Source organism: Lytechinus pictus, chromosome 3 (genome assembly GCF_037042905.1).
Source record: "Lytechinus pictus isolate F3 Inbred chromosome 3, Lp3.0, whole genome shotgun sequence".
NCBI lineage: Eukaryota > Metazoa > Echinodermata > Echinoidea > Temnopleuroida > Toxopneustidae > Lytechinus > Lytechinus pictus.
Genome location: NC_087247.1, coordinates 26,392,898 through 26,418,674, shown reverse-complemented (window position 1 = coordinate 26,418,674; position 25,777 = coordinate 26,392,898). Strand labels below are relative to the sequence as shown.

General features: G+C 36.8%; 1 protein-coding gene across 2 annotated transcripts; it reads left to right on the top strand.

Annotated features, from left to right (window-relative positions):
- The first annotated feature begins 5,474 nt into the window (after positions 1 to 5,474).
- On the top strand, positions 5,475 to 25,711 carry LOC129255742 (uncharacterized). 2 transcript variants are annotated; one of them, XM_064096718.1, is made up of 12 exons: positions 5,475 to 5,667; positions 6,730 to 7,083; positions 13,124 to 13,489; positions 14,936 to 15,319; positions 16,043 to 16,417; positions 18,524 to 18,637; positions 19,729 to 19,776; positions 21,003 to 21,044; positions 21,703 to 21,747; positions 22,243 to 22,275; positions 22,887 to 23,332; positions 23,880 to 25,711. In XM_064096718.1, the coding sequence occupies exons 1-12, from the start codon at positions 5,604 to 5,606 to the stop codon at positions 23,985 to 23,987; spliced, it is 2,379 nt and encodes a 792-aa protein (XP_063952788.1). In that variant the 5' UTR covers positions 5,475 to 5,603; the 3' UTR covers positions 23,988 to 25,711. The 2 variants fall into 2 exon arrangements, with proteins under 2 accessions (XP_063952788.1, XP_063952790.1); XM_064096720.1 differs by lacking the exon at positions 23,880 to 25,711 and having other exon boundaries at positions 5,499 to 5,667; positions 22,808 to 22,898.
- The last annotated feature ends 66 nt before the right edge of the window (positions 25,712 to 25,777 follow it).

Genomic DNA, 25,777 nt, shown 5'->3' with positions numbered 1-25,777 from the left:
ATTATTATTATCAAGAATAATACTCTCACAACTGCTAAAGTTATATAATTGTTGGCCGTATACTCCATTCACCGTCCAATTGAAACATAGGACATATATATAATATTATATTCCACTTGTTAACATTATATTTTCCAATCCGTTTGGGATTAGTGGCTTAAGTGTTGAAAGCAATATAAAAACAACAGTTTAAATCAGACGCTTCTCATACATTTGTCAAAGTGTAGAGTGCTTCCCTTCATGCAAGAAGAATTCACAACTCTTATTCATATTTTGTTTCTTAGCCTTTAATAAACAAGAGCGACTTTTGTTAGGAATAGATTTATGGAGTGCTCAGCTCGTGAAGCTCACGAATTACTCATTAAAATATTGACGAATTGTATACGTGCCCCTACTAAAACATGTTACAAAAGTCGCTAGGACAGAACATAATTTTTGTCTCGCCTACATAGCAGAGCGAGACAATAATTGGCGCCTCTTTTTGACGATGGGGATGGCGTCAACACTGAAATCTTAACCAAATTTAAGAAATGTCATAGTCCATGAAACTTGGAAACAAGGGTAATAAAGTATAGCGGAATATCCTGACTACGTTTGTTTAAGGTAACATGACCAAGGTCAAAGGTAATTTAGGGTCAATGCAGGCCTGGCCGCCTGGGTCAATGAACAGGGTAGCTATATAACTAAACAATTAATGCAAGCGAAGCGCGAGCGGAAAAATTCGAGATTTAGACCTAAAAACGGAACACTCTATTCAGGTTTTGTAAATCATGAAAAGGATGAGTAATATAGGGCTTTTCTACATAAATGATGGGAGCACAAAGCGCGAGCAGAATTTTTTGATATTGTGATCTAAAACTGGATGATTTAAATAGAGAACAATTTGAATATCTGAACAAACATGCGCGCACGTGTTAAAGATTTAGACTTAGAATCTAGGCATTCTACACATCTTTTATCATGACAAATCAAAGCGAGCGCGAAGTGCGAGCTTAAACTATTTGATATTCCGATCTGAAAAAAAGTCAATTTCAGCTCTATATTTCAAGCACTTTGTAGGAAAATAGTGAGGTGGATATGGATCGCACTTCATAAAGAGCTGATATTTTTCACTATTATTTGAGTTTTTACATAGGAGCGGGACATCCTTAGGACATGTCATCATATGAAAATGATGACTATCATCATAATTCCTCTTGCTAAGTGCGAGATGAAACAAAAGGGACAATTTAATCATTAAATTAATATCTTATTTATAAATGCCTAATGAGGGCGAGAAAATCTGATGATATTTTGGCCTGAAAACTGGACATTTCATGCACTGTTGTAATTATGAATAGGATGCATCAGTTAAAATATTTTTTAACCATTAATGCGAGCGCAAATCGCGAGCCAAAATCTTGATAAACTGAAAATCAATGTTGAGACATACATAACTCGCCAATCAAATCTGATACGTTTTGACAATCAAGAATTGAAATGGGATATTTTTAAAACACAATGGAATACACGAAAATAATAGGTACTTGATAAATCGAAATTTGCGAGCGCGTAGCGCGAGCAGAAAATGTCAATATTCAGGCCATAAAGCTGTCATTTTTAGAGAGCACTCTTTAAAAATCAGTTTTCAAATCAAACAAAATAACGAAAGTTCGATTTACGAGGTGAAATGTGTAATGTGAAATGGTGAAATGTGATAATGTGTAATGCCCATCCAGGAGGGCCCCTCGGGCCCTCCTGGATCGGCCTATGGGACCAGGGGCTTGAAAATTTGACAAGCAAAAAAAAGAAGGTTAAATGGTTTTCACCCATTTAAAATGTAACGTCATTTTAATAGTTCTAAATACATGTATTATTTCGAATGTGAATGATGTATTTTTCTCCATCATAAAAGACCAAAATAGTAGGGGGAGATTTGATATTGTGTCCCCCCTGTCCCCCTGGGATTTCCGCCCATGGCGCCCCCTAGTTCAAACATCAATGTGGTGCCCCTAGTTCGAACATCAATTCGGCGCCCCCCCTAGTTCGAGTATCAATTCGGCGCCCCTACATGTAGGTCCAACATCAATTTGGCGCCCCTAGTTCGAATATCAATTCGGCGCCCCTACATGTAGGTCGATCATCAATTCGCCCCCCCCCCCATTCGAACATCAATTCGGCCCCCAGTTCGAACATCATTTTGGCATCTCTTCGAACTCAATTTGCCTTCCCTTGTTTGAATATCATTTTGCCCCCCCCCCCTAGCTCGAGTATCAATTTGGCGCCCCCCCCCCTAGTTCGAACATCAATTCGGCGCCTTCCTAGTTTGAGTATCAATTTGGCGCCCCCTAGCTAGAACATCGATTCGCCCCCCCCCCCCAGTTCGAGTATCAATTTGGCGCCCCTAGTTCGAACATCATTTTAACATCCATTCGAACATCATTTTGGCGCCCTCCTAGTTCGAATATTAATTCGGCGCCCCTACATGTAGGTCCTACATCAATTTGGCGCCCCTAGTTCGAATATCATTTCGCCCCCCCCCCCCTCCTAGCTCGAGTATCAATTTGTCAATTTGGCGCACCCTAGTTCGAACATCAATTTGGCGCCCCTACGTCGAACATCAACCCCCCCCCCGTTCGAACATCAATTCGGCGCCCCTACATGTAGGTCGATCATCAATTGCCCTCCCCCCCCCCCCGCTCGAACATCAATTCGGCCCCCAGTTCGAATATCATTTTGGCATCCCTTCGAACTCAATTTGCCTTCCCTCGTTCGAATATCATTTCGCCCCCCCCCCTAGCTCGAGTATCAATTGGCGCCCCCCCCCCTAGTTCGAACATCAATTCGGCGCCCCCCCTTTTTTTTTCTCTTTCTTTCCCCTCTTCTTCTCCTTTTTTCTTTCCCCTCTTCTTTTCTTTCCCCTCTCTTCTTTCTTCTCTTCTTCACTCCCTCTTCCCCTCTCTCCTTTTCTTCTTCTTCCCCCTCTCCCTTTTCTTCTCTTCCTCTTTTTCTCCTTTCCTCTTTTTCCTCTCTCTCTTTTTTTCTCCTTTCCGTCTATTTTTTTCTCTTTCTTTCCCCTTTTCCTTTCCCTTTTCCTTCCCTTCCTTCCCCCTCTTCCCTTTTTCTTCTTTTCTTTCCCCTTGTCCTCTCTCTTTTTTTTTCCTCTTCTTCCTTCTCCCTTTTCCTCTCTTTTCCCCTCTTCTTTTCCCCTTTCTCTCTGTTCTCTTCTTTCTTCCTTCCTCTCTTTTTTTCCCTCCTTTTTCTTTCCCCCTCTCCCCTCTCTCCTTTCCTCTTCTCTCTCCCCCTTTTCCTCTCCCTTTTTTCTTCCCTTCTTCCCCCCTTCCTTTCTTCTTTTTCTTCTTTTCTCTCCCCTCTTCCCCTCTTTTTCCTCTTTCTTTCCCTTTTTTTTTTTTAGCCGAAGGGGGGGGGGGGGCCAAGGCCCCCTCGGCCCTCCCCCCCCATGGATCCGCGCCTGGTTCCATGTACCTTATCTTCCCCCTCTTTCCGTTGTTGAGCTGCAGTGGATGTACATCGGAAGAACGGATGATGATGTGTGTGTGCACAGGTGAGAGTCTCTCACCTGTGCACACACACCTTTGAAGACAGTATACATACATAATTAGGCACGATGTATACATCTATATGGAATCACCCCCCCCCCCCCCCCGTGTACGAAGACCTGTCTCAATGAGGTTTGATCACAAGTGATGCGCGCCCTTCCTATATTGTGAGAATCAATGAACATACATAATTGCTAAATCTGAAAATTGGCCGTCTGCACCAGTCTGCTCCCGTCTTATTTTCAAATTCCCCCACCTCCTCTATTTCTAATCCTGGATCAACCACTGAGCTGCAATTCATAAGAAAGGTTTGAATACATATTAAATCAATAACTAATATAATGGAAGTACTAAAGACCTCACTGTGTTCAGTCACATACCTGAACTTTATAACTCCTTTCAATTCATCTTAGAATTGTATAAGGAGAATAAGAGAAGTCAAAAGGGACTTCCCTCATTTGTCATGTTTGTCCCTGGTCTCTTGCGAAATATACTAGTGTTACGCCGTCACCGTGTCCTGTCTCTTCCCCTTCGTTCTTTGTTTACTTGATTTATTTAATTTAAAATGTTTCATACAATCAAGTTAACTATTATGAACTGATCTGGTTTTGTCACATTCTTAACTTTGAAATTAAAACAACAATGTTTACTTTCTTATACATGCATTAAATTGAACATTGTTGTTAGAACCTCAAGTTTCTTTTCGTATATATTTTCACTCATCATCAAAGGGCAAAATATATATTGTTTGCATAACAAGATAAAGAATGGGAATTCAAGAAAGAAAATTTTTATTGATTGATTGATTGATTTTATTTGGCAAGTCACCATAACATAATATACAGTAGCATTAAAACAACAGGCTTGCACAGGATGACCCACGAAAGCTCGAAAGCTTATTTCCAGTTGGGTCCTCGACATACAGAATTAAGATAATAAAATGGTAAAATTATACTATTTACATATTAAAAAAGTGAAGAAACAAAATCAGAATTTACTATTACCAATAAATAAGATATATAGATAATATATACAAGAATATCGTCATACTCAGTAATCAATGATTTAGTATATTTAGGCCTATGGAAGTTTATGAAGCAAAAAGTACCAGATCTGTCGACTACAATTTCATGAAGAGTTTAATCAGTGATTTTCATTGACTATAATTTGCTCTGAGCCAATCAGATGCAATGGTTTCCAGTAAAAGATTATTCATGAAACGCTCCCTTGTCCCAACTCACTCACCTCCCACCCCCTACTGGCTAGATAGAGGTGCTTGGGGCCATATGGTATAGAAGAAACAAAACAAAAGAAAAAAAGAAAAACAAAGCGAACAATTTTGAAAAATGCATTTCTTTTAAAAAATAGATATGTCATGATTTATCATAAAATTCGATTTTTGAATCAAAATGTTTTTGCCCCATACGCCATGTCTGACCCCTCAAATTTGGGCTCATTACGTTACAACTGCCCTCGACTGCCATGACCGCGCTCACCGTGAAGACAGTGGGACATTTATTATTTTTTAAATAGTCTATTGAATTGATCATTCAGTTAAAAAACATATACATAATCTGAAACAGATACATAAGACCTAACACATAATCTAAAAGAATTTTTAAACAAAATAACATAACGGAATTGCTATTAAACAAAAGCATACCATAAGTTACACAAATTACAGAATATAACATTCAAATAATCTAGAACTATATAGGTAAATACCTAATCTGAAAGTATAACATAAAATTAATTTACAGCGAAGCAATCGAAATAAATGATTCTGAATGAGTATTAAATTAATCATATTATTGACGTGACTTATCGAGAGATATCTATGGCATGAATATGTATCCCGGGATTTTCCCTAATATTATGTTACGTTATGTCCACATTCACATTAATTTATTTGATTAATCGAGCGTTGTCATAGATCGGGCGTCACAATTTAGTACATGTACAAAGTTCGAAAAACGAGGAAACGGTACCGTGTCCTCGAAGCGGCAAGGCTGTCTCTTCCATTACACGGATGAGGACATAATTATTCCACTTTGTAATACAAAAATGGAGACCATTTATCAGATTTTCATTTGTGGTCTGCTCCTCGGAATTAACATACCGATTTTTCGTAAGTATTTATTTTCTTTCAAATTCAACATTTCAGGTTGTTGGTTTTTTTCTTTCTCATGCCTAATGATGATCCCCAGTACGTCAGACATCGGTATAGTATCGTCATCACGTTTCCATAATTATAAACGACAAATGCATAATAGAAAAGGGCGGTGGATGGAAGATGGCGGAAGCCCACTTATCCATACAAATTTCGTAATGTTCCATGATCATTGAGTTCAATTTTTTTAATGAAATGATACTATTTTCACTTTCCAACATTCATGGCAAATACAAACGCAAATAAATAATTATAATGGATTTGATTTGATTTGATTTATTGTTTCACATTCCACAAAAACATACATCTTGAACATAATTATGAGAAGATGATGACAAAAAAATACATAATTGTAGTGTTTACAAGGAAATACAATATCGTGAAATATGAGGAACCTATTAAAAAGCAAAGCTTGTAGACATATAGGTTCCCAGAACAAAATAATTAAGGATTAAAAACTCCTAACGCAATGAAGCGAGATAAATCAAATGAAAAATAATCAATACATTATAAAGAGTTCTACATGATAGTCACTCGAGCAAGGCGCTTACCCACTAGCGTACGATTGTAAATGAAATATTTTCAGCCTACATTTAAAAGAATATAAAGAGGGCGCCTGAATTAAATGGGTGTCTAAATTATTCCAAAAGGAAGGCCATGTAAAAGCAAATGATTTAAGGGCAAGAACAGTGCGCACTGGGGAAATGTGGAAATTGTGCATGTATTTGTCGAGTTGGGTAGGAATGGATTTCTTGATTTTGAAAAAGCAAATCAGAGAATACACTCGGTAATTCCAGTTTATTTAGTTGATACATAAATATACCAACAAAATAATAATATAAATCGGTTACTTTCAATAACTTAATAATAAAAAATGAAAAATAACCGAGTATAATTGTCATTTATGCATTCTGTGCCAAATTTATCTATTTTTTTTTCTTAATGATACGATGCTAGCTTGCTTTCAACTCTTGTAGTGAGACGCAGGAGTCAGAATAGTGAGTTTTCTTGTTCTTGCAGACGCATCAACTGACATCATCCTGACACCAGGGAGTCCCGAGGAGGATTATACATTTAACAATACATGTACCCAACCTCCATGTCAACAATGCTCCACGGCCTGTCCACCTGTTTCCGTATCAAGCCCCCTTGCAACCACCCTCGTTGCTACCTTTATAGATCTTCGAATCCCTGCAGAATATAAGATAACATTTACAAACCTGAACACCAGTGAGGAGTTGCTTGCCATTTCAGGGATATCTCAAGTCATCGATCCGATTTATGTTGATTCCTCGCAATTGAAAATGGAAGTGGAGAAAGTCGTTGGGACCAACCCTCCTTTCACGTTTTTTCAAGTGAGATTTTCTTTTATAGGTAAGCCGAACCCATGCATTTCAGACCAAGGTAAAAAGGCAAAGGTGCTTGTTTTTATATGATCGTACATGCATGTATGTTAAACAAATCGACTATGCTAGAAATAATAAAATTGATGACGAAGTATTTTATGTTTTTAATACCTTTTTTGATAACTTCTTTCTAAAAATAAGAGGATTACGCCTACTGTACACTTCATTTAACACCAACTTATCCCACTCGTTATTTACCATGATTTTCTTTCAATGTTAGAATATTCATTATGAATTTCCTTTATGTTGACACGTTCTTTTCTATCTTATATGATTTTCTTGAAAAGTTTGACTGGCAGAGATTGCAATTGACTTTATTTCACTAGTATTATCTTTTATGTTTGTAATTCTATATGTGTTTTTATGTTATGCAGGGCCCACTTGTAAAACAGTATTTAGATTAGTGATGGGGCTACCCTGTTGAAATTAAACTAACTGAATAAATAATAAATGAATAAACAAAATCACTCAACGATGCATATTTATACTTTTGAAGTTTTACCATGAAATCGTGTCGCTTCCGCTTTTTGTTTGAATCCAAACTTCTCTTACAATTCGCTTTCTAAAAAAAAAGAAAAGTGAAACACTGAACCGAACTTCGTTTATCCACTTTTCTCAAACAATATCACAATGAGTATTTCTATTTACCCAGAGAGTGAGAGAGGTCTGTGAAGTTATACACGTTTCCTTATTCAAATGCATTTTGAATACGGAAAAGTGCATTTTGAATTAGGAAAAGAAGGATAAGAGTAATTTCACTAAAGAAAAGTGTATTTTGAATAAGTAAATTGAATAAATTTGCTAACCTTAATAATTTCGAAGAAGGAATAAGGACAAATGAATATGTAGCTATTTTCACATTTTGAATAAGGAATGAGGAATAAGTAGCTAACTTCACATTGTGGGGAATAATGAAAAAGTAGCTAATTTCACCGCCCTCCAGAGAGATAGTTAATTAAAGAAGAATAAAACCATTGGCTCAAGTCAGCTTCGTATGAGAACAGACGAATTAATGAATATGATCAATGAAAGTTCGAGAACAAGTGAACAAACTATCAGACTATGTAAACAAATAAAAGCATTTGAATTTCGAAATCACTAATGCTATAGAGACCCTCGCATTGGCAATGTGACCAAACATTTTGATGTCACAGAAGTACAACCCCCACCCAACATCCATTTTCTTAAGATATTACAAAATTATGCTGTATTTTGTGGAACCCTTATAACAAATGTCCTCCCATATAATAAATTACCTGATCTATGGACAGACATGATAAAAGTTGAAATTTATGTAAAAAAAAGTAATTGGTGAGTTGTACCACTGTGACATAACACAAATTGGCTTTATTGCCAATGAGAGGATGGCTATATCATTAGTGTCTAGTGATTTTAACAGTCAAATGTTCATAACTTTCTTGTTATTTTTTTTTTTTTTTCAAACAGTCATTTAATCGTTTCCTTATTTATTCTAATACTTCCTTGAAATAAAAATGGTGACATGACAAATATGCCCCTGCGACATTTGCTCGGGTTCTAAACTCTCAAAGGGCGCAGGGTAAGAGCTAGGATTGCAAATGAGTTTTTGGTTCAGAACAATGTAAAGATTTGGAGGTTAGATTTTAGGTTTGGCTTAACGTTCATATTTTCAATCGGAGCAATTGTCGCCAGAGCAAATGTCATGGAACCGAAAAATAAATGTTTGAAATGAACTCTAATGGCAAGAAAATACCCCGACGTAATCACAATCATATAATAATAAACTAGTATTCCTTGTAATGCTGATAAATATACAGTAAATGAAATGCTGATCACTAATGAAATTAAATGGCGTGAAAGATAATAAAAAAGAGAGTGAAGAGAGAAAGGAGAAAGAGAAGAGAGAAAGAAGTGAGAGAAGAGAGAGAGAGAGAAACATTGGGAGGATACCAATACGATGAGGTATAACTTTAAATGTAGGTGGAAAGCGACAATGTACATGTTCCCCCCCCCCCCCGGCTCAAATTTGGAGGGCCGCCCATCATGGTCAAATGTTATTTTATGTCAAAAACTTTGAAAATTTATAGTACGCCCTAATTAAAAAAGATAAGTCTTCTCATTCCCAAACTTTGTATGAACAAAGAAAATATGTGCTAATGTGTGTCTTCACAAATTTAATTATATGCAAAGGATAACTAGAAAAGAAAGAATGATTAATATTTCATTTTTCGATGTTTAAGCACATTATTGCTTATAACGACAGACATTCTTCTGCAGTTATATAGTATTGGATGAACTAATTTATGATTATACATAACTAATTTGACCTATTTTGTATTTTTGTTGTATTTGTGAAGTTTACTTTTAGTTATTTGTTGAATTATTTCCTATTTTATTAGAGAAGGAAGAAAATTATTACATATGTTATATTTTGACAAGTTTTATGATCGATTATGAACGCAGAAACAAAACAACCCCCCCCCCAAAAAAAAAAACAGTTAGATGTCACCGATTCAACATAATTGCTTGAGACTGAATTGTGTAATTTCACACGTTTGTCTTTAAATTGATATCATAAAATTCAGTTTAAACAATAAACGCTCAAAAAGTTCACACTTTTCTCCTCTTTATCAAATAATACAATAGCAAAAATTTTGACCAGCAAGACAAAATTTTAATTGGATGTTTGATATATTGATGACATACAATATTGAATAAAAATAGATCCATTGGTATGTGAACCAAAACATATCTAAAGAAGAGTTCCGTTTCATATGAACATAGGCTAGTAATCATAGATGTTTTGTCTTTTTTTCTCTAAAATGCATTTTTTTTTTCAAATCATTTTGTCTCATTTTATAAATACCCGGGTATGACTCAGAGGTTTCGGTACTTTATTTTGCTTTTTATGTGATTAGAGAATATCCAAACACAATCTTCATCAGTTGGATCGTTGTTCTTACTCTTGATCAATCTGGGGGGGGGGGGTTCAGCACCATGATATGAGTCTATTTTGTCTTAATGTTTTCACAGAACATTCTCGACACTTTTACAAAAGATTCAATACCTATGTAATATAGGCAGCTCCAAAGAATTTTTAACAAAGAACTTCAAAATTCCCCCACCGACTGTTCTTCATAAAGGCATTCGTCACATTCCTAAAGAAACTTTAAAGTTCTATCTTAGCAAGGATTATTTTGACACGGCGAAATACGTTCTTTCCAAGTCGACTTATGTCGTCATGGCGATGTACGTTACTTGCCAATTCGTTATAGAAAGTTGTTGTCAATATGGCGAGATATGTGTCTTGTAAAGTTGAGTTATATTAACATGGCATGTTACGTCCACCACATGACATATCTCGTCATATCGATAAACAACTCTTCATATTAAGTCAACTTGGCAAGATAACATATCCGACCACGTTGACATTATTACAGTATAATGGCAACTTACATGGTTAGATAACCTATGCCGTCTTGTCGACATACGAAGTCAACTTTGCGAGATAATGTATCTCGCCATGTCAACATGCAACTTTTTATAAGTCGACTTGGCGTGAAAATGCATCTCGACATGTTGACATAATTACAACATTATGTCTACATGGCAAGATAGTCTCACCACCTAGCTGATGGCTCCTTTAAGCTTCCATACACGCCACGTCATGTCACATTTTATTTTTGCAAAAGGCAAAATGGAGAAAAGTACACCTGCTCATCTATAGAAATCGAGACAATCCCGACCTTTCGTTTGAGGACGCGCACGCTTATTTACGACGGTAGTTGATTTTGGAAGAGACATTTTGGGCCCGTCATCATGGTCGTAAAATTCTGTCCTGCAATGCAAATTGTGTGACATGATATTTTTTTTTCGTTTCGCATCTGCGACGGAAACGTTCAATATGCGTTTCGTGTGCAAAATTCTGGTTGCTACTATGGTAACAGCGATTTATCCGATTTAGGACGACTTTCCAAATCCACTTTTGGTTCTTCCCAGAGCTCGAGAAGCCGCCCGGGGGCCCACTCCCATTGAATAGTGGATACCAGGCGCGACCATACGTAAAAAGGGAAAGAGTGGGTAAGTACGTTACGTATAGGCATATGTAGCATTATAAGGGTGTCAAAAACGATGATTAAAATACTGAAAAACGGGATATATTTCCAATACTTGTAGGGTGTCACAACCCAAATACTTAAGAGATGCATTTTCATAATCTGGAAAAGACTTACTTCCATTGTTTAGGGTGCTTTTCAAAACCCCATGGTCGCGCCTGGTATCCACTCATCAACGGAAGTGTACCCCCCGGGAAATCCCCCATTTCTGCGGAAAGTAAAACATACTGCCCATTACATTGTGTGCTAGAGGCATATCGTTTTTGTATAAGAGCACGCAAATGAAGAAAACCCCGCAAATTTAGATGTTTTTCCAGACGGTTTATGGCCTATTGCATGTTGTGTATATGTCAACGCATGCGAAAATGGTTCCGGCTGGAGAGGTGATCTGACTCATGGAATCAATTGCCAGTGATCCACCAATAATGTACATTAAATGCAATATCGATTCGATGGACTGTAATGATCTATATCTAAGCCTTAATTCGGTAAGTTTTTCCTTACTCCATATGTACTCGATTTGTCTGAAAAGCCACTTTCTTATCCATGTCATAATCTACATTTCGCATGTCTCCAGCCAGCTCAGGCAGGCAAATGGCATGGCATGCTGGTATCATAGAGCTATTATAGCTCCATGCTGGTATCGTATGAAAGAGCTTTGCACACGAAAAGCAAGATCTATAGGGCCTGTAACACAAAGCTTAGCAATGATTGTAGAACAGTTTTCTACGTTTGATTGTATTGACTGTAACGTACAATCAATCTGAAAATCGAGTCCATGATTAATCGTTAACTTTTGAGTTACCCGACTCTAATCTCGCGTTGTAGAGGATTGCGAAAGGTGCCTAATGAATGTTCTCAGCGTGCATAATATGTCTGGCTTGGGGAATTACAAATGAGAAGGTGTGTTGGAGAAATATACTGCAACGTCTTTACCAGTGTGGTAAATGCGCAAAATATTTTAGGGTATTTTTTTTTTTCACTAGTCGTATGATGGACACCCCATCAGCAAATGTTGTTTTTCGTAGGGGTCCAAAAAAAAACTTACAAGTGCTGATCCAGAAATATCATAAAGAACGCAGTTGCGTAAACTGAAAACGATTGGCTGGAAAGCCGCAAACATGTACACATAAAATAAAATAAAAATTTGATTATTGTTAAGATCACACTTTGATCAGGAATAGCTCCATGCTTTGATCGTATAAAGTAGTGCATATCTTGCCAGTAGCTTTACGAAACATTTGCTGTTTTAATTTCTTCTTTGGGGGGCGGAGTTAAATTTACGCATAGGTCCTTCATTACAATTTATCAAATGAAATTAAACATTATTTCTTGCTTTCCATACGCATACTTTTTCAAGATGGGGAATCATTCTATTAAAATGCGTAGGATTCCGGTAAAGGTGATCATCACTTCTAATTGGCGGTGACATACCAATATCAGAACTCTGGCCTCTATGAACAACTCTTCAATGACCTTTAAACATACACTCTAAAAAATGTTGGGCAACATACGGTCCACACAACAATTGGTTAAAACTTTATCCAATTCTGGGTAGTTTTCAACCAATACTGTGTAGTTTTCACCCAAAGCACACATTATTGGTGTAAAACTACCCAGAATTGGATAAAATTTTAACCAATTGTTGTGTGGACCGTATGTTGCCCAACATTTTTTAGAGTGTATAGTTTCAAAGGGACAAGACTATAGATTAAGAATGGTGTCCGGGAAAACAAGTGCATGTACACATTTCGCAGTAAGTGTAACCGTGGATTTGCTATAATGGTTTATCCCTTAATAATGCTGGGCTAATTTTGAAAGTAATGTTTAATTCTTAGATTGATGTTTGTTTATTTTAATCCACAATCACACTGTTTCTATTTCCTTCATTATTTCCCTCCCCGTATTATCTAGATCGGCTACAAGATCCGTTCATCCGGTCAAGCGGTGGTGCCTTTGCCCTATCCGACACATATCGAAACATCACCTTGCAGAGTGCCAACCTGTCCAGCATGACAGACCTGGAGGCCGATCTCCACTGGTTTATCACAGCCACCTCCTACTCCTGGATCCAGGTTGATATCCTGGAGATGGAGCCAGGAATGGGGGCCACTGTCTGCATCTTCGACACCTTCAACACCTATGGAGAATGGGTGTGCATGACGAACTCGGTATCGTCCACCTCATGGTATTCGTACGATGACGAGATCAGGTTGTTGTTCTCCGTCCGAATAGGTGATCAGCCTGGTGCTGGTCTGACGGTGAAGCTGACTATCATCGGTAATATTATTTTGTGAAAAGGCTTTTGTAAGAGTTTAATCTTTTTTTGTGTGTCTTGCCTGCATAGCGGAGAGAGACTACAGGCGCCGCTTTTCCGATGGCGGTGGCGGCGGTGTCGTCGTCGTCGTTAAATCGTAACCAACATTAAGTTTTTGAAATGACATCATAACTTTTAAAGTATCTGGACCTATTTCATGAAACGTGGACATAATAGTAATCAAGTATCACTAAACATCCTGCCTGAGTATAAGCTTACATGTCAAAGAGCAAATGTCATTTAGGGTCGATGAACTTAGGCAATGTGTTGGGGAATTGACATTGAAATCTCAATCAAGGTTAAGTTTTTGAAATGTCCTCATAATTTTGTTGGTATATGGATTTAGTTCATGAAGATTTTTTTTCATACAATCGTTTATCACTGATCATCTTTCATGAGATTCAGGTCACATGATTAAGGGCAAAGGTCACTTAGGGTCAATGAACTTTGACCATTTGGTTGTATTTGTTAAAAGTCCATTATATAAACTTTGAAAGTTTATGGATCAAGTTCACGAAACTTGGACATAAGAGTAACGAAGTATCACTGATCGTCTTGCATTAGTCTTAGGTCAACGGTCAATTAGGGTCAATTAACTTATTATTTTGTTATCATATGAATGGTGTTTTTTAATAATCATACATTTTGGTTGTTTTCAAAGTCAGCACTGCTGCTAATATTGAATCGCGTAATGCAGGCGAGACAACCAGAGGGGTGTAGAAGCTGCAGATAGGTGACACGACATTTGCTCCTGCGACATTTGCTCCGTTCTGAATATTTCAGAGTGCATAGTGAATATTAAGATTGTAAAAGTGTTTTTTTTTGTTCAGAATAATGTGAATATAGCGAGTAGGGTTTATTTAGATTTGGAGATTAGATTTGTTGGCTTAAAGTGCAGATTTTCCATCAGAACAATTGTCGCCGGAGCAAATTTCATGGAAAACCTGTGCACAGACGTCAAATAAACTTGTCTATTGATATGCTTGGGATGTACAGTGTGTACACTCTAAAAAATGAAGTGCTAATTTAATGTTCTTGTATAGTGACTGCACTTTGAGTGCTGATTTAGTCATTCAAATTTGAACTAGAAAATCAGCACTCAAAGTGCAGTCACTTTACAAGGACATTAAGTGCTAAATTGGCACTTCATTTTTTTGGAGTGTACTCAATCATCATTTATCAATTAACATGCGCACATCTAGGTTTATAAACGAACGTTGATTTTCAAGGCAGCAGGCAATTAAAGGCATTTGAAGTCGCGACGGGTAGTTACCATGGTAACCTTTTTTAAGTCGTCATTTGAATGTCTATCTCCAAACAAAGAGTTTAAGTTTGTAAATAGATTGCACTTAAGATCCGGACTGTAGACCTAAACCCTAATAAGTTTATGTTCTTTCGCTTTTCAACAGATCATTTAACATGGAATGGTCAGTCCCTGGCCATACCATCGTGCAACCCGAAAGTGACTCTACAGGAAGCAGAAACCATCAGATTTACTTCACCATTCTTCAATCAATCTGTTGAAAATGTGAGATACCAGTGCAGGATGACATTCACCAACGGATTACAGCCAGCCGGCATTCAGTATCATCATCTCGATGTCAAAGACAGGGTTATAGTTCACACAAGAGAGTCTGGGGAATTGTTGAAACTCGCGGAAGCTACGGATATTCACATGGGATCTTTGGATCCCCCCATCATCTCTGTGTCGCCAACTCCAGATATTTCCGTTGACGTGAATAAAGATTACCAGGGGACTGACGTTGGTCTAATGGTGCAACCATATACAGAAGGTAAGACTTCTTCATTATATTAAAATGATGATAGTACTATCAATTTCCGAGATGCCCTATTATTGTTAATCTGGTTTTAAAAAGAGCGGCCGAATGGAGAACGGAGATTGAACAGATAGTAGAGGGTTTTCGCATTTACTACGGTGTCATTCTCTAAAACGCACCAATTCCATTGAAAATGCAAGTCAAATCACAATGGAGGGCTGAGAGGCTTTTGTCCAAAGTTGGTGGTCCGGGACAACAGCGTAGTCTCTTGACTCTGGACACTTGTTCGTCCGGTGAAAATCTTCGGATGATCTGCTGTCCCAGTCCACCAAAAAGCCTCTCTGCTCTCCATTGCGATTTCACTTGCATTTTCAATGGAATCAGTGCGTTGTAGAGAGCAGCACCGTAGTAAACGCGAAAACTCTAGATTCGAAGGAACGAACAAGCCGCTCTTTGGTTATTGTTATTTACATAATGAGGTATATAGAAACTGAGATAGTGCACGACCGTCTGATGTGTCGAACGGTATACACCTGTGACTCTAACCCCATTGTCAAAATGGAGGAGGGATCTGCGTTTTTGTAATTTCATCCTAATTTACACCCATGGAAAGAATGAAGAACATGAGCAACCGAACATCAGCAATATTTTTGTGTTTGGGAGAAAAAATTAAAATGAATGATCGTTTGATCATGTTGATTAGAAGATAAGCAGATTCCCAATCTTTCTTATCCACAGACATACTGAATGTAGGTCCAGAACCTTTGTCATCCTTCGGCCTCGCCATGGAACTTGACAACGCCTCATTCCAACAGGACTTCATCTCCCTTGGCTACCCGGTTCTTCCCAATGCGGTCATGGACTTCAAATGGCTGTTCGACAATCGTGTCACTGGTACGGCCATCAAAATTCAATTCATCGATTTTGACATCGGTGCGGCCACCCTTTTTGGCCATGTAGCAGAGACGAACCCACCTCTATGGCAGTTGACAGGATCAGGGATTCCAGACGATATCCTCACAGACACGACGAGACTGACGCTCCTGCTGCAATCGGATTCTCAAGGCACATGTTGCAACAGAGGGATTTACTTCAACTTAACACTGATAACAAGTATGATCAATCATTTTTGTAATTTCAGTATACAAATCAAAAGAGGGTGCATTTTATCAACATTTTATTATCTGACGAGTTGTCAGGTTCGACAACTTTCCTTCATTTTGATTGGCTAACAAACACATGTGTCTGGCTGTTGTTACGGTATAGGATAAAACTGACTTTTTATCGGACATCCGACAAGTCCTTTCACATGAAACACCGATTCCATACGTGTCGCACGGGACATTTTGACAACAATTTATAGTCTCTTTGCTGAATGATTGGGCATTAACACTTTCTTTCATGTCAATGATAAAGTTAAAAGGTAATGATGTGAATGTCAGATAACCAACAAAAGAGTACGGGTGAATTAAATGTGAAAATGTCCCGTACGACATGCAACATTTTCACCCCTAATTCATCAATGGAAAACATATTTTTGTTGGTTGTCAATTTTTTACATGACTATCCAGTAGTACTTTAATATTACCACAAAGCAAAATGAAGTACTTGTTTGTTTGGACAGCAGGTTTAAAATTGTCGTGAAAATGGCTGATTTTTCTAGCATGGAATCCCGAAGATTATTTAAAAGATTAAATATGAATGAATAACTACTCATTTTTTCAGTTGATAATATGGTCTTGACCGCATCACTGAAAACTCGCTTTATTGACTGAATAAATAAATCTGGAAAACAAAGAGGTATTCATACTCCATTTCCCCCAGTTTTTTGTTAAATGAATGAACATCATTTAGTTGAGTCTTGAATGGTGTCAAATCAATAAATCAGTGAATGAAATAATGAGTTTTCAATACATGTTCAGATAAATTCATATTGGTATTTGTCCTCTAAAATTAAGATTACACTTTCGATACTCATTACATAGCACTTTGATTGAAATGGTAGGGCTATGCCTAGATAATACAGATATTTCTATCAACCATTGTTACCGATCAGCGCATTATACTTAAAAGTAACGGGCAGGAGCATATATAAATCAAAATGTGTAAGTGGAATCGAAAGGGAAGTTGGGGGAAAACGACGTTTGAAAAGATAGGCATATATTACATAAATATTGACGACGCTGCAATGTTATATAGGCAATAAATGCGCATGTTCGACAAACCCAACTTAATATTGAATGTATATAAATGCCATTTTGGACATGCATTCCCGACAAGAAGATGTTTGTTTCTTCAACATAAATATATTTTGCTTTCAATTACAAGTTTTCAACCTTTGAAACAATCCAACAACTTGTGCTTATTAGAAATGAAACAGTAGGGAAAATCCCCAATTCTACACAAAATAAATATAGCTCTCGTATATATACCAATAAATGACGGTAATGTTTGTTGATTCAAACGCATTGCACTATTAATCTATATAATCTTTGCGAGTGAACCTAACAGAGTAAAGCAATAAAGTCTAATAAATGCATAATTTCCTCGTACATAATGGAAGTAATTTGTCCAATTTATTACCGTTATCTTGTTAAGCATTACTTTTAGGGGATATCTTTGTTTTTGTCATTTTAATGGTTATAGCAAATCGAAACGCCTCTTTCAATTTTTGCAAGTTGACTTCTCAAAAACAGTTTCGCTTGAAGACTCCCGCCTTACGTAATTTTACCCATAATTTGTACACAAAGCACTGCAATCAGAATCCCAAATGTAGCAGTGATTTTATTTCGTTATACATGTATATAACAATCGGGTCCGTTCGGTTATTATACATGTATGTGACATTAATAATATAACATATTGGACAAAATATGCACATAATGAACATGATGAAGACAAAGAGATTTAGGCTTATCGAGGTGTTACAATTACACCCTCGAGAGTGTAATAGTGACAATAAATAGTGACAATATCACCTTAAAAAGCTGTGTGCGCTATGAACGCCTAGCTTAGCCGGGTAATGTAGGAGCGCCTTGAGCACCTAACAAGGTGGATATGTGCGCAATATAAATATCCTATATTAATAAAAGGTGTTGAGCACCACACGTTTAACACCGAATAAAATCTCTGGTGTAGTTCCTTTATGTACACCGGTCAACACCACAAATATTGCTATGTGATTTCCAAATAAATTACTGTACATGATTTTTCCCTCAGTGATCGATGAATGTTTGAACACTCCATGTCTAAACGGAGGAACTTGCACCGACGAGTTCGAATCATTCCGATGTCACTGTCCCAACGAGTATGAAGGAGATTTGTGCCAAAACCGTAAGTTTATAACATGATGGAAAGCTTATTTTAGGCATTGAAGTGGGAACATGGTTACCTTTTTACAGATTGGCAAGAACTATCTAAATCTGCTTTTCATACTTTAGCGTTTAAAAAAATAATCAGGGAGTTTTGTTCATTTGTCGAAATTCTCTTACAACGAGCTTACTGAATAAAGCAAGAATAATATATAGCCTGTATCTGAATATTCCAACTTATTGCGATCTGGGGCACTATTCGCATATACTTTTTGTTGTTGAAAATTTATGAGCGTGGTAACTCACCCCCCCCCCCCCCCCGCTGCATAGTTATGCGATTGATATTTCGGCGCGGGGCGGGGGTGGGGATTAAATATCGTAAATCTGCACACGGGAGTCCCTTACAATATACAAGTAACTTGTGAATATTATCTTTTATCTTTTGACTCAACCCCCGAATTTGATGTTTAATACTAAAGTGTAATATTGCACTGTATTCTTAAAACTTGTTTAATGCCTAACCTTTGCTAACAATACACGAGGATAAAGTTCAATAATTTTCTGAACGCACAATACCGTCTTCATAAAGCTATTTTATTAATCATTCTCACGTAATCCCAGTTAGTGATCTGGTAAAATTATCTTTTTATTTTCTCCTGCCTCTTTGTTTTAAAAACTTGTCACCTGATCAAATAATTGCCAACGATAACACTCTACACGGATGTCATAAAACTCAGAAAGGGGTCAAAGTTAAATCTTTATCTTAAAGCAAGATATTATTCCCGTTTCATCATCATTTGTTTATCTTTCATACCGAAATCCATGTTAGCTTAAATATGTGTTGATAAAACTATATAAAACGTGACGCGTTTTTCATTGGATCTATGACAGTTTAATCTGTAAGAACTTTGGACAAATTCCAAGACATGTATAAAAACCTCTCCCTTACAGGCAAATCATCAATAATATTTAGAATATTATTAGAGATTTTTCATTTCGTATACATTGAGAAATTCCATCCTATTTTTTTATTTACTATTTATTTACAAAAAGACAAACAAAAAACTATACTTACACAATTTTAAGACAAGTATTACTCTATTATCAAAACAGAAATTACCACACAAAGGCCGATTCAAACGACGGAGAGCTCAACTTCAGGTAGGAAAAGGTTTCCTAGTCCTAACATCCGTTATAAATGTTGTTTTATTCACACTTTAAAAAGAAAATCTTTGTTGCCATACTTGGATAATTATCTTGAAAGATTTCAAGTAAATTGGCTTGTGTCATCACATCGAGTAGGGAAATTTCGTATAAACCCAACCGTTCGAGAAAACGGGGCCCCTAAATTCCAGAAACGTCGGGTCCAGTTTACACGACCATCTGCAAAATGTTTTTTAATTCTTATAGAACATCGGGTAAATTGGACCCGAATTTTCGGGAATTTAGGGGTAACTTCTCTCGAATGGTAGGGTAAACAGGTAAAGTGGACCCGACGTTTCGGAAATTTAACATTTTCATGAATCTTCGGGTTTCACGATTGCCCGACCAGACGACATAACCAAATGTGATGACACAAGCCAGTAAATTTTAGATTGACTATTTACTTTTAGTTCATACTGGTGTTGAAATGGCTATTTTCCATGTATCATCGACGATGGGAGATAAGGGTTCACAATAAGCCTTACGACAATGAATAAATATTAATGTTGAGGGTACTGTTTATCCGCTTATTGTTGTCACTCGATTTAAAGGAATTTAGATAAATAGAGTAAAATTTACAAAGCAAAATGCTGAAAATTTCATCAAAATCGGATAACAAATAACGAAGTTATTGAATTTTTAAATTTATCTATATTTTGTGAAAACAGTTATATGCACATCGTCATGAATATTCATTTGGGCTGATAATGTCACATCCCCACTTTCCTTTTTCTTATGTTATTACATGAAATCACAATTGTTACATTTTTTTTCATACATGTGTAAATGATGTGTCTCCATTAATCAGTTGTCAATCCAATAGTTTCAGTTCTTGGTAGAATTTTTTTTAATAAACCTAATTTCATATAATAAAATACAAAAGAACAAGTGGGGATGTGACATCATAAGCCCACCTAATGAAAATTCATGAAGACATGCCTAGAACTGTTCCACAGGAATAATGCAAATCTTAAAAATTCAATAACTTCGTTATTTGTTATCCGATTTTGATCAAATTTTCAGCATTTTGTTCTGTGAGTCTTACTCTATCAAGATTTAAATATCTCCAGCCTGTACCATCCATGTAATTGTATTAATTACATTTTGATTAGGAATAGGCAACACCATAAAGATAAAGTCTTGTTACGAATTCTAAAGACATCGATGTTTATGTGTTTTTTTAGCTGACATTACGACGATCGCAACACAGACAACGGATGTAACAGGTATGTGGATATTACACTGAAGTGTAGGGAATCGCAACTTCATGACACATTGTATAATTTGTTAAAATGCCGATGTGGCTATCAAAACGAACCCAAACTTGTTACAAATTGTTACAAATTATCGTGAATTTAGTAGAAAGGTGTACACGTGTAATTAGTGCCCTTGTGTGTACGGGTGTAAGTAGCGAGTATTCGCACCGCCACGCAGAACGAATTCTATCGAACCATGTCTAGAACACAGTAAATGTGTTGAAAATGTCCGTCAAATTCAAATGACAATGAACAGCTGTGAGGCCTTTTTCGAAAATTAGTGAACGGGAGCACTTCTTCCTTAGTTTTGGAGCCGACAAAAAATTGCAAAATTATGTCGTTTGTCCATGCAAAGTCCTGGACGAAACTGCTATATGGATTCATCACTTTTCGACAAAGTGTTCTTTGTTGCTTATTGTCATGAAGGGAATTTGACGATACATTTTCTATGTTCTTGAAAGCGTTCTACGTCCTGGTGCAAAAACTCCCTAGTACAGTCATGTATTTGAAAAATTCCACCTCCGGAGAGGGGTGAAGAAAGGTAGAAAAGGTGAGAAGAGAGGGATAGAGAAAGAGAGGGGGAGAGATGGAGACAAAATAACCGATTAAGTTTTTCATTCAATTTCAGATTTCATGACGCATGACCCAACTTCGAAGACTACAACTCGCAGTGGTAAGGAACCATTAAAGGCATTATTGACATTGAGGGTGTGCTGGAGAGGTGTAAAAAACACTGCTATTTAAAATGTCTTATTCCTTCTCCCTATACTACAATTCCAGGCAGTGATAAGTAATTGAAAATAATTTGAAAAAAGTTTGTCGTGTTGAGGAAAAATTCGAGATCTAAAAAAACAAAAAAACAACCGAGGTCCAAGCATGAACATGAGGTTTTTCATTTTTATAAATAAACTTGAATTCTGACAAATGCCAGTGTTGTTAAAACAAAAAGCTTAGTCTGTGTATAACCCTGTCCCTAATTATTTGGACCATTTTTTTTATTCATTCACAGCTGTATGATGGATAAAACGGTATGATTTTTTTTATCACATTGACTGAATCGAAGAAAATTCCTACCGAAAGCTCAGTTTTGATACATTATATGTACGATATTATTTGATTTTCAGGGATTTTTACAGTATCACTTTTCTTATTTCGATTTTTTTTTCAGAACCAACTTCTACTATGTCACCTACTATAAACGGTAAGCATCACATGATATAGAAAAGGAAAAAGAATGTTTTAAATATATATATTTTTTTTTACTTTTCATATCAGACGCTGATATTTTGAGGTCTATCCTGCTGGAAAGAACAGAGTGTGTTTATGGTGTTTTCACAGTATGTTCTTAGTGTGTTCACAGTGTGTCCCCAATGTGTTCACAGTGTGTCCCCATTGTGTTCACAGTGTGTCAACAGCGTGTCCCCAGTGTGTTCAAATTTGTTCACAGTGTGTTCAGATCGTGGACTTATTTGAAGATGTGAGTCACACTGTTATTTTAATGCTCAGATCTTTTTAGTGTAAACACTATTCCACACTGCGGACACCTGTTCAGTTTGAGTGCAGTCAATCGCTTTAATGATTTTTACGATTGAGATATTGCTTATGCTATACACAAAAAACATCTACATTATGAATGTCTTATGATCTCTATTTGTGCGATATTTCTGAAACATTTCATCCGCGGCCTGGTTATAATATTACCGATATTTCTTTTCATTTTCGCGTTCATTTAGTTGTTCGATGATACTTCACCCTATTCATGCTATTAGATGACAGATGGATAATTAGATTTCAACAAACATTTCTTAACAGATGGCAAAAACACAGGAGAATCGAAGGATCCCGATGTACTCATTATCGCACTGAGTGTTAGTATCGTCATGGCCTTTTTCCTCATCGGATTCCTGGTTGGCGTGGTGGTTTACCGAAGTCAGAAGCAAGCAGGGAGTTTGTCAAGCGCCGTCTCTCCGTCGTGCTCCCAAAACGAACTAATCCAGGAGAATAGAACAACCCCTGATCGGTACCAAGAAGGATTGGATTTTCCGAGAAGCAATGGTTCTCTTCCTCCACCACTTCCTCCAGACCGACCCGATCCCCCACCTAGCTACTATGACACGATAGACGGCGGAGCATGTAGAGGCAGCTATTTAGAATTGGACCCGTCCTCCATGGGTGGTGATGAATATGCAAAACTCCATGAAAAACTAAACAGTCCATACGCCACAGAGATTTTCCATGTCTCCCCCGCTGGGAATCGGGTACGTCACACTAATTTTGCAGTTGAATAAACATTATATTTTTTCCAAAATGATATTTGAGAGTGAAGAGAAAGGTCACAAGTAACATGAATTTAAGAGGAAATTATCAGATAATTGTGAGAGGAATAGGAGCTCTTTTAAGTAAGAAATATTGTCCCCCCAAAAAGGCAATCTAAACTTTAAAAAAGTGTGTGGGGGCAAAATAAAATAGTAGGGGCACCTCTACAACGAGCTGAAGAAAAAATGAGAACGTCATTGATGGGACATTTCTCAGAGTTTTATATGTTAATTTTTCATCTATGATTAGAATGTAAAATGGGCACCCGGGTTGGGTTGGAAAAAAAATTTGACGTAGAAAATTATTTCATTTTTTGTGTGTGGTTTAGCCCACTGCCCTTGTTCACTTTTCCACGACATCCTATGAGCTTTTACTGCTTTTCCAGCTTTATGAAATGATCACATTTCTCATTCTCATTCAGGTCAGGTTACATTCATGAAAATGTTTATATTTCGATGACCTTTTTCCTTAACTTTCTTTTTGTAACAGGAATCAGCATATTCCGATGCCAGTTACTGCATGCCTATGAATGGCTACGTACCTCCATCTCACATTAGTGGACAACAAACATCAGAGTTCAACACGTTTCACGAGTGAGACGAGGGGTCCGTTGCAAATAATGCTCGTGTAGGGAGTTTTTTTTATCCTACAGCGCAGGACGAATTCGGGAACATAGAGATAAATTGTGCCCTTCATGAGAATGAGGTCTTCGTCCAAAGTCTGTGAATTAAAACAGCAGTTTCGTTCTGGACTCTGGTCAAACGACATAATTTATTTGCAATTTTTCGTCAGCTCCGAAACTTAGGACGATCTGCTTTTCCGGTTCAACAATTTTCGATAAAAACATCTCTGCTGTTCATTGTGGTTTGACTTGCTCGTTATTTGGTGTGTTCTCGAATTCGTCTGCGTGGCAGTGCAAAAACTCGCTATTATCATGGGTGAATATACTATATAATCGTAGCTTCCCTGAAACCCTTGATTTTGATTTTGAGTTACTTATAGTCACAGCTTTTGAGTGTACCATGATACGAATAGTCGGTGATACTCACCGACAATATTTATTGTTATAAGCTTCTGGAATCCTTGCATGTGATTGGCCGAGACAAAACAAGTGAGTGAAAATCACTCACAAAACCTTTCATGGGACGTTCCACGGGAAAAATATGCGGGGGGGGGGTATTTCCAAAACTTTCAATTTCCCAACTTTTTTCATCCTCACTACAAGATGATGGCAATACGCACCAGAGAGTATATACTACCTGCGTACAACTTCGGGCTACTTTTGTAAGATAGAGGACACGCGAATTCCTCCTTTGCCACCCCACTGCCTCTGGATTCGCGTCTGTCTTGGATATCTAATTGGCATCTTCAAAACAAATCTACGATTAATTTTTTTGGGTATAATTATCATATAAAAAAAATCATACTAATTAGCATGATTAGGTAGTAAAAAAATCTATACTTTCTGGTGATACTCCAAAATCATCCCAAGATTTTGAATCTGGTAAAACTGCACTCCGATTATTAGTCTACTTTCTTAGTTTTATCTGCTAGCTTTGTTTGGTATTCAGATTTGTCCGCAATAACAGACATTATAACATGAATTATTAGTCATATCGGTAGCCAAGTGTGACGCAAATCTCTGTTCATTTGATCAATATTACCCAGATTACACAGAAATATCGTAGAACACTATGTACAGAATAATATATAATAGGCCTACTGTATTTCCAACAGCAGAGATAACATACCCGATCACCTAAAGTTACATTTACATTGAGCAACTTAAATACCACTTTCAGTACAAATACTAACTATTGTATGGTTGTTTTTTTAATTACAATTTGTGATCTTATAAAATGAAATAATAGGCCTATATCATCAATGCTATGAATGACGAGGAGGATCTGTGCATTTGGACGAATGACTAAATTCATTTTTTAATGCAAGTGAGTTGAAAACATACAACATATTAATTTGTAAAGACAGCTACCAACGGTACAAATGGGCTTTTATTTCATTTTCAGGGAAAAATTCGTCCTGCATTTTTTTTTCAACGGGTATGACTAATTCTATAGTGTTAACAGCATACATTATATGTATCGTACAGACTGCAGAAATCGTTTCTGTTTTATATTAAAAAAGTCTTATAGCAAGTAATTTTGATACGATGTATTGAACTTTGTCTTTTTTCTGCAAGTATTATAATCTTTAATGTACCTGTAAGCAGAGAAATTACTTTGTATTTTGTTATTCAGATTATGATGTATAATATTTTCTTGAGATGCGTTTTATATATTCAGCCCACTTTAAGAGATTTTTTAATTTTTTAAAGGGCTTTTATCAAGACAGTAATGGTTGCCAACCGATATTTTAAATATAAAATT

Bases quoted from the DNA above. Each gene is read 5' to 3' on its own strand.
- LOC129255742 (XM_064096718.1), top strand. From the start codon at position 5,604: ATGGAGACCATTTATCAGATTTTCATTTGTGGTCTGCTCCTCGGAATT. The intron at 13,490-14,935 runs GTAATATTATTT...GCTTTTCAACAG, and splicing joins GGTGAAGCTGACTATCATCG to ATCATTTAACATGGAATGGT. The intron at 21,045-21,702 runs GTATGTGGATAT...ATTCAATTTCAG, and splicing joins ACAGACAACGGATGTAACAG to ATTTCATGACGCATGACCCA.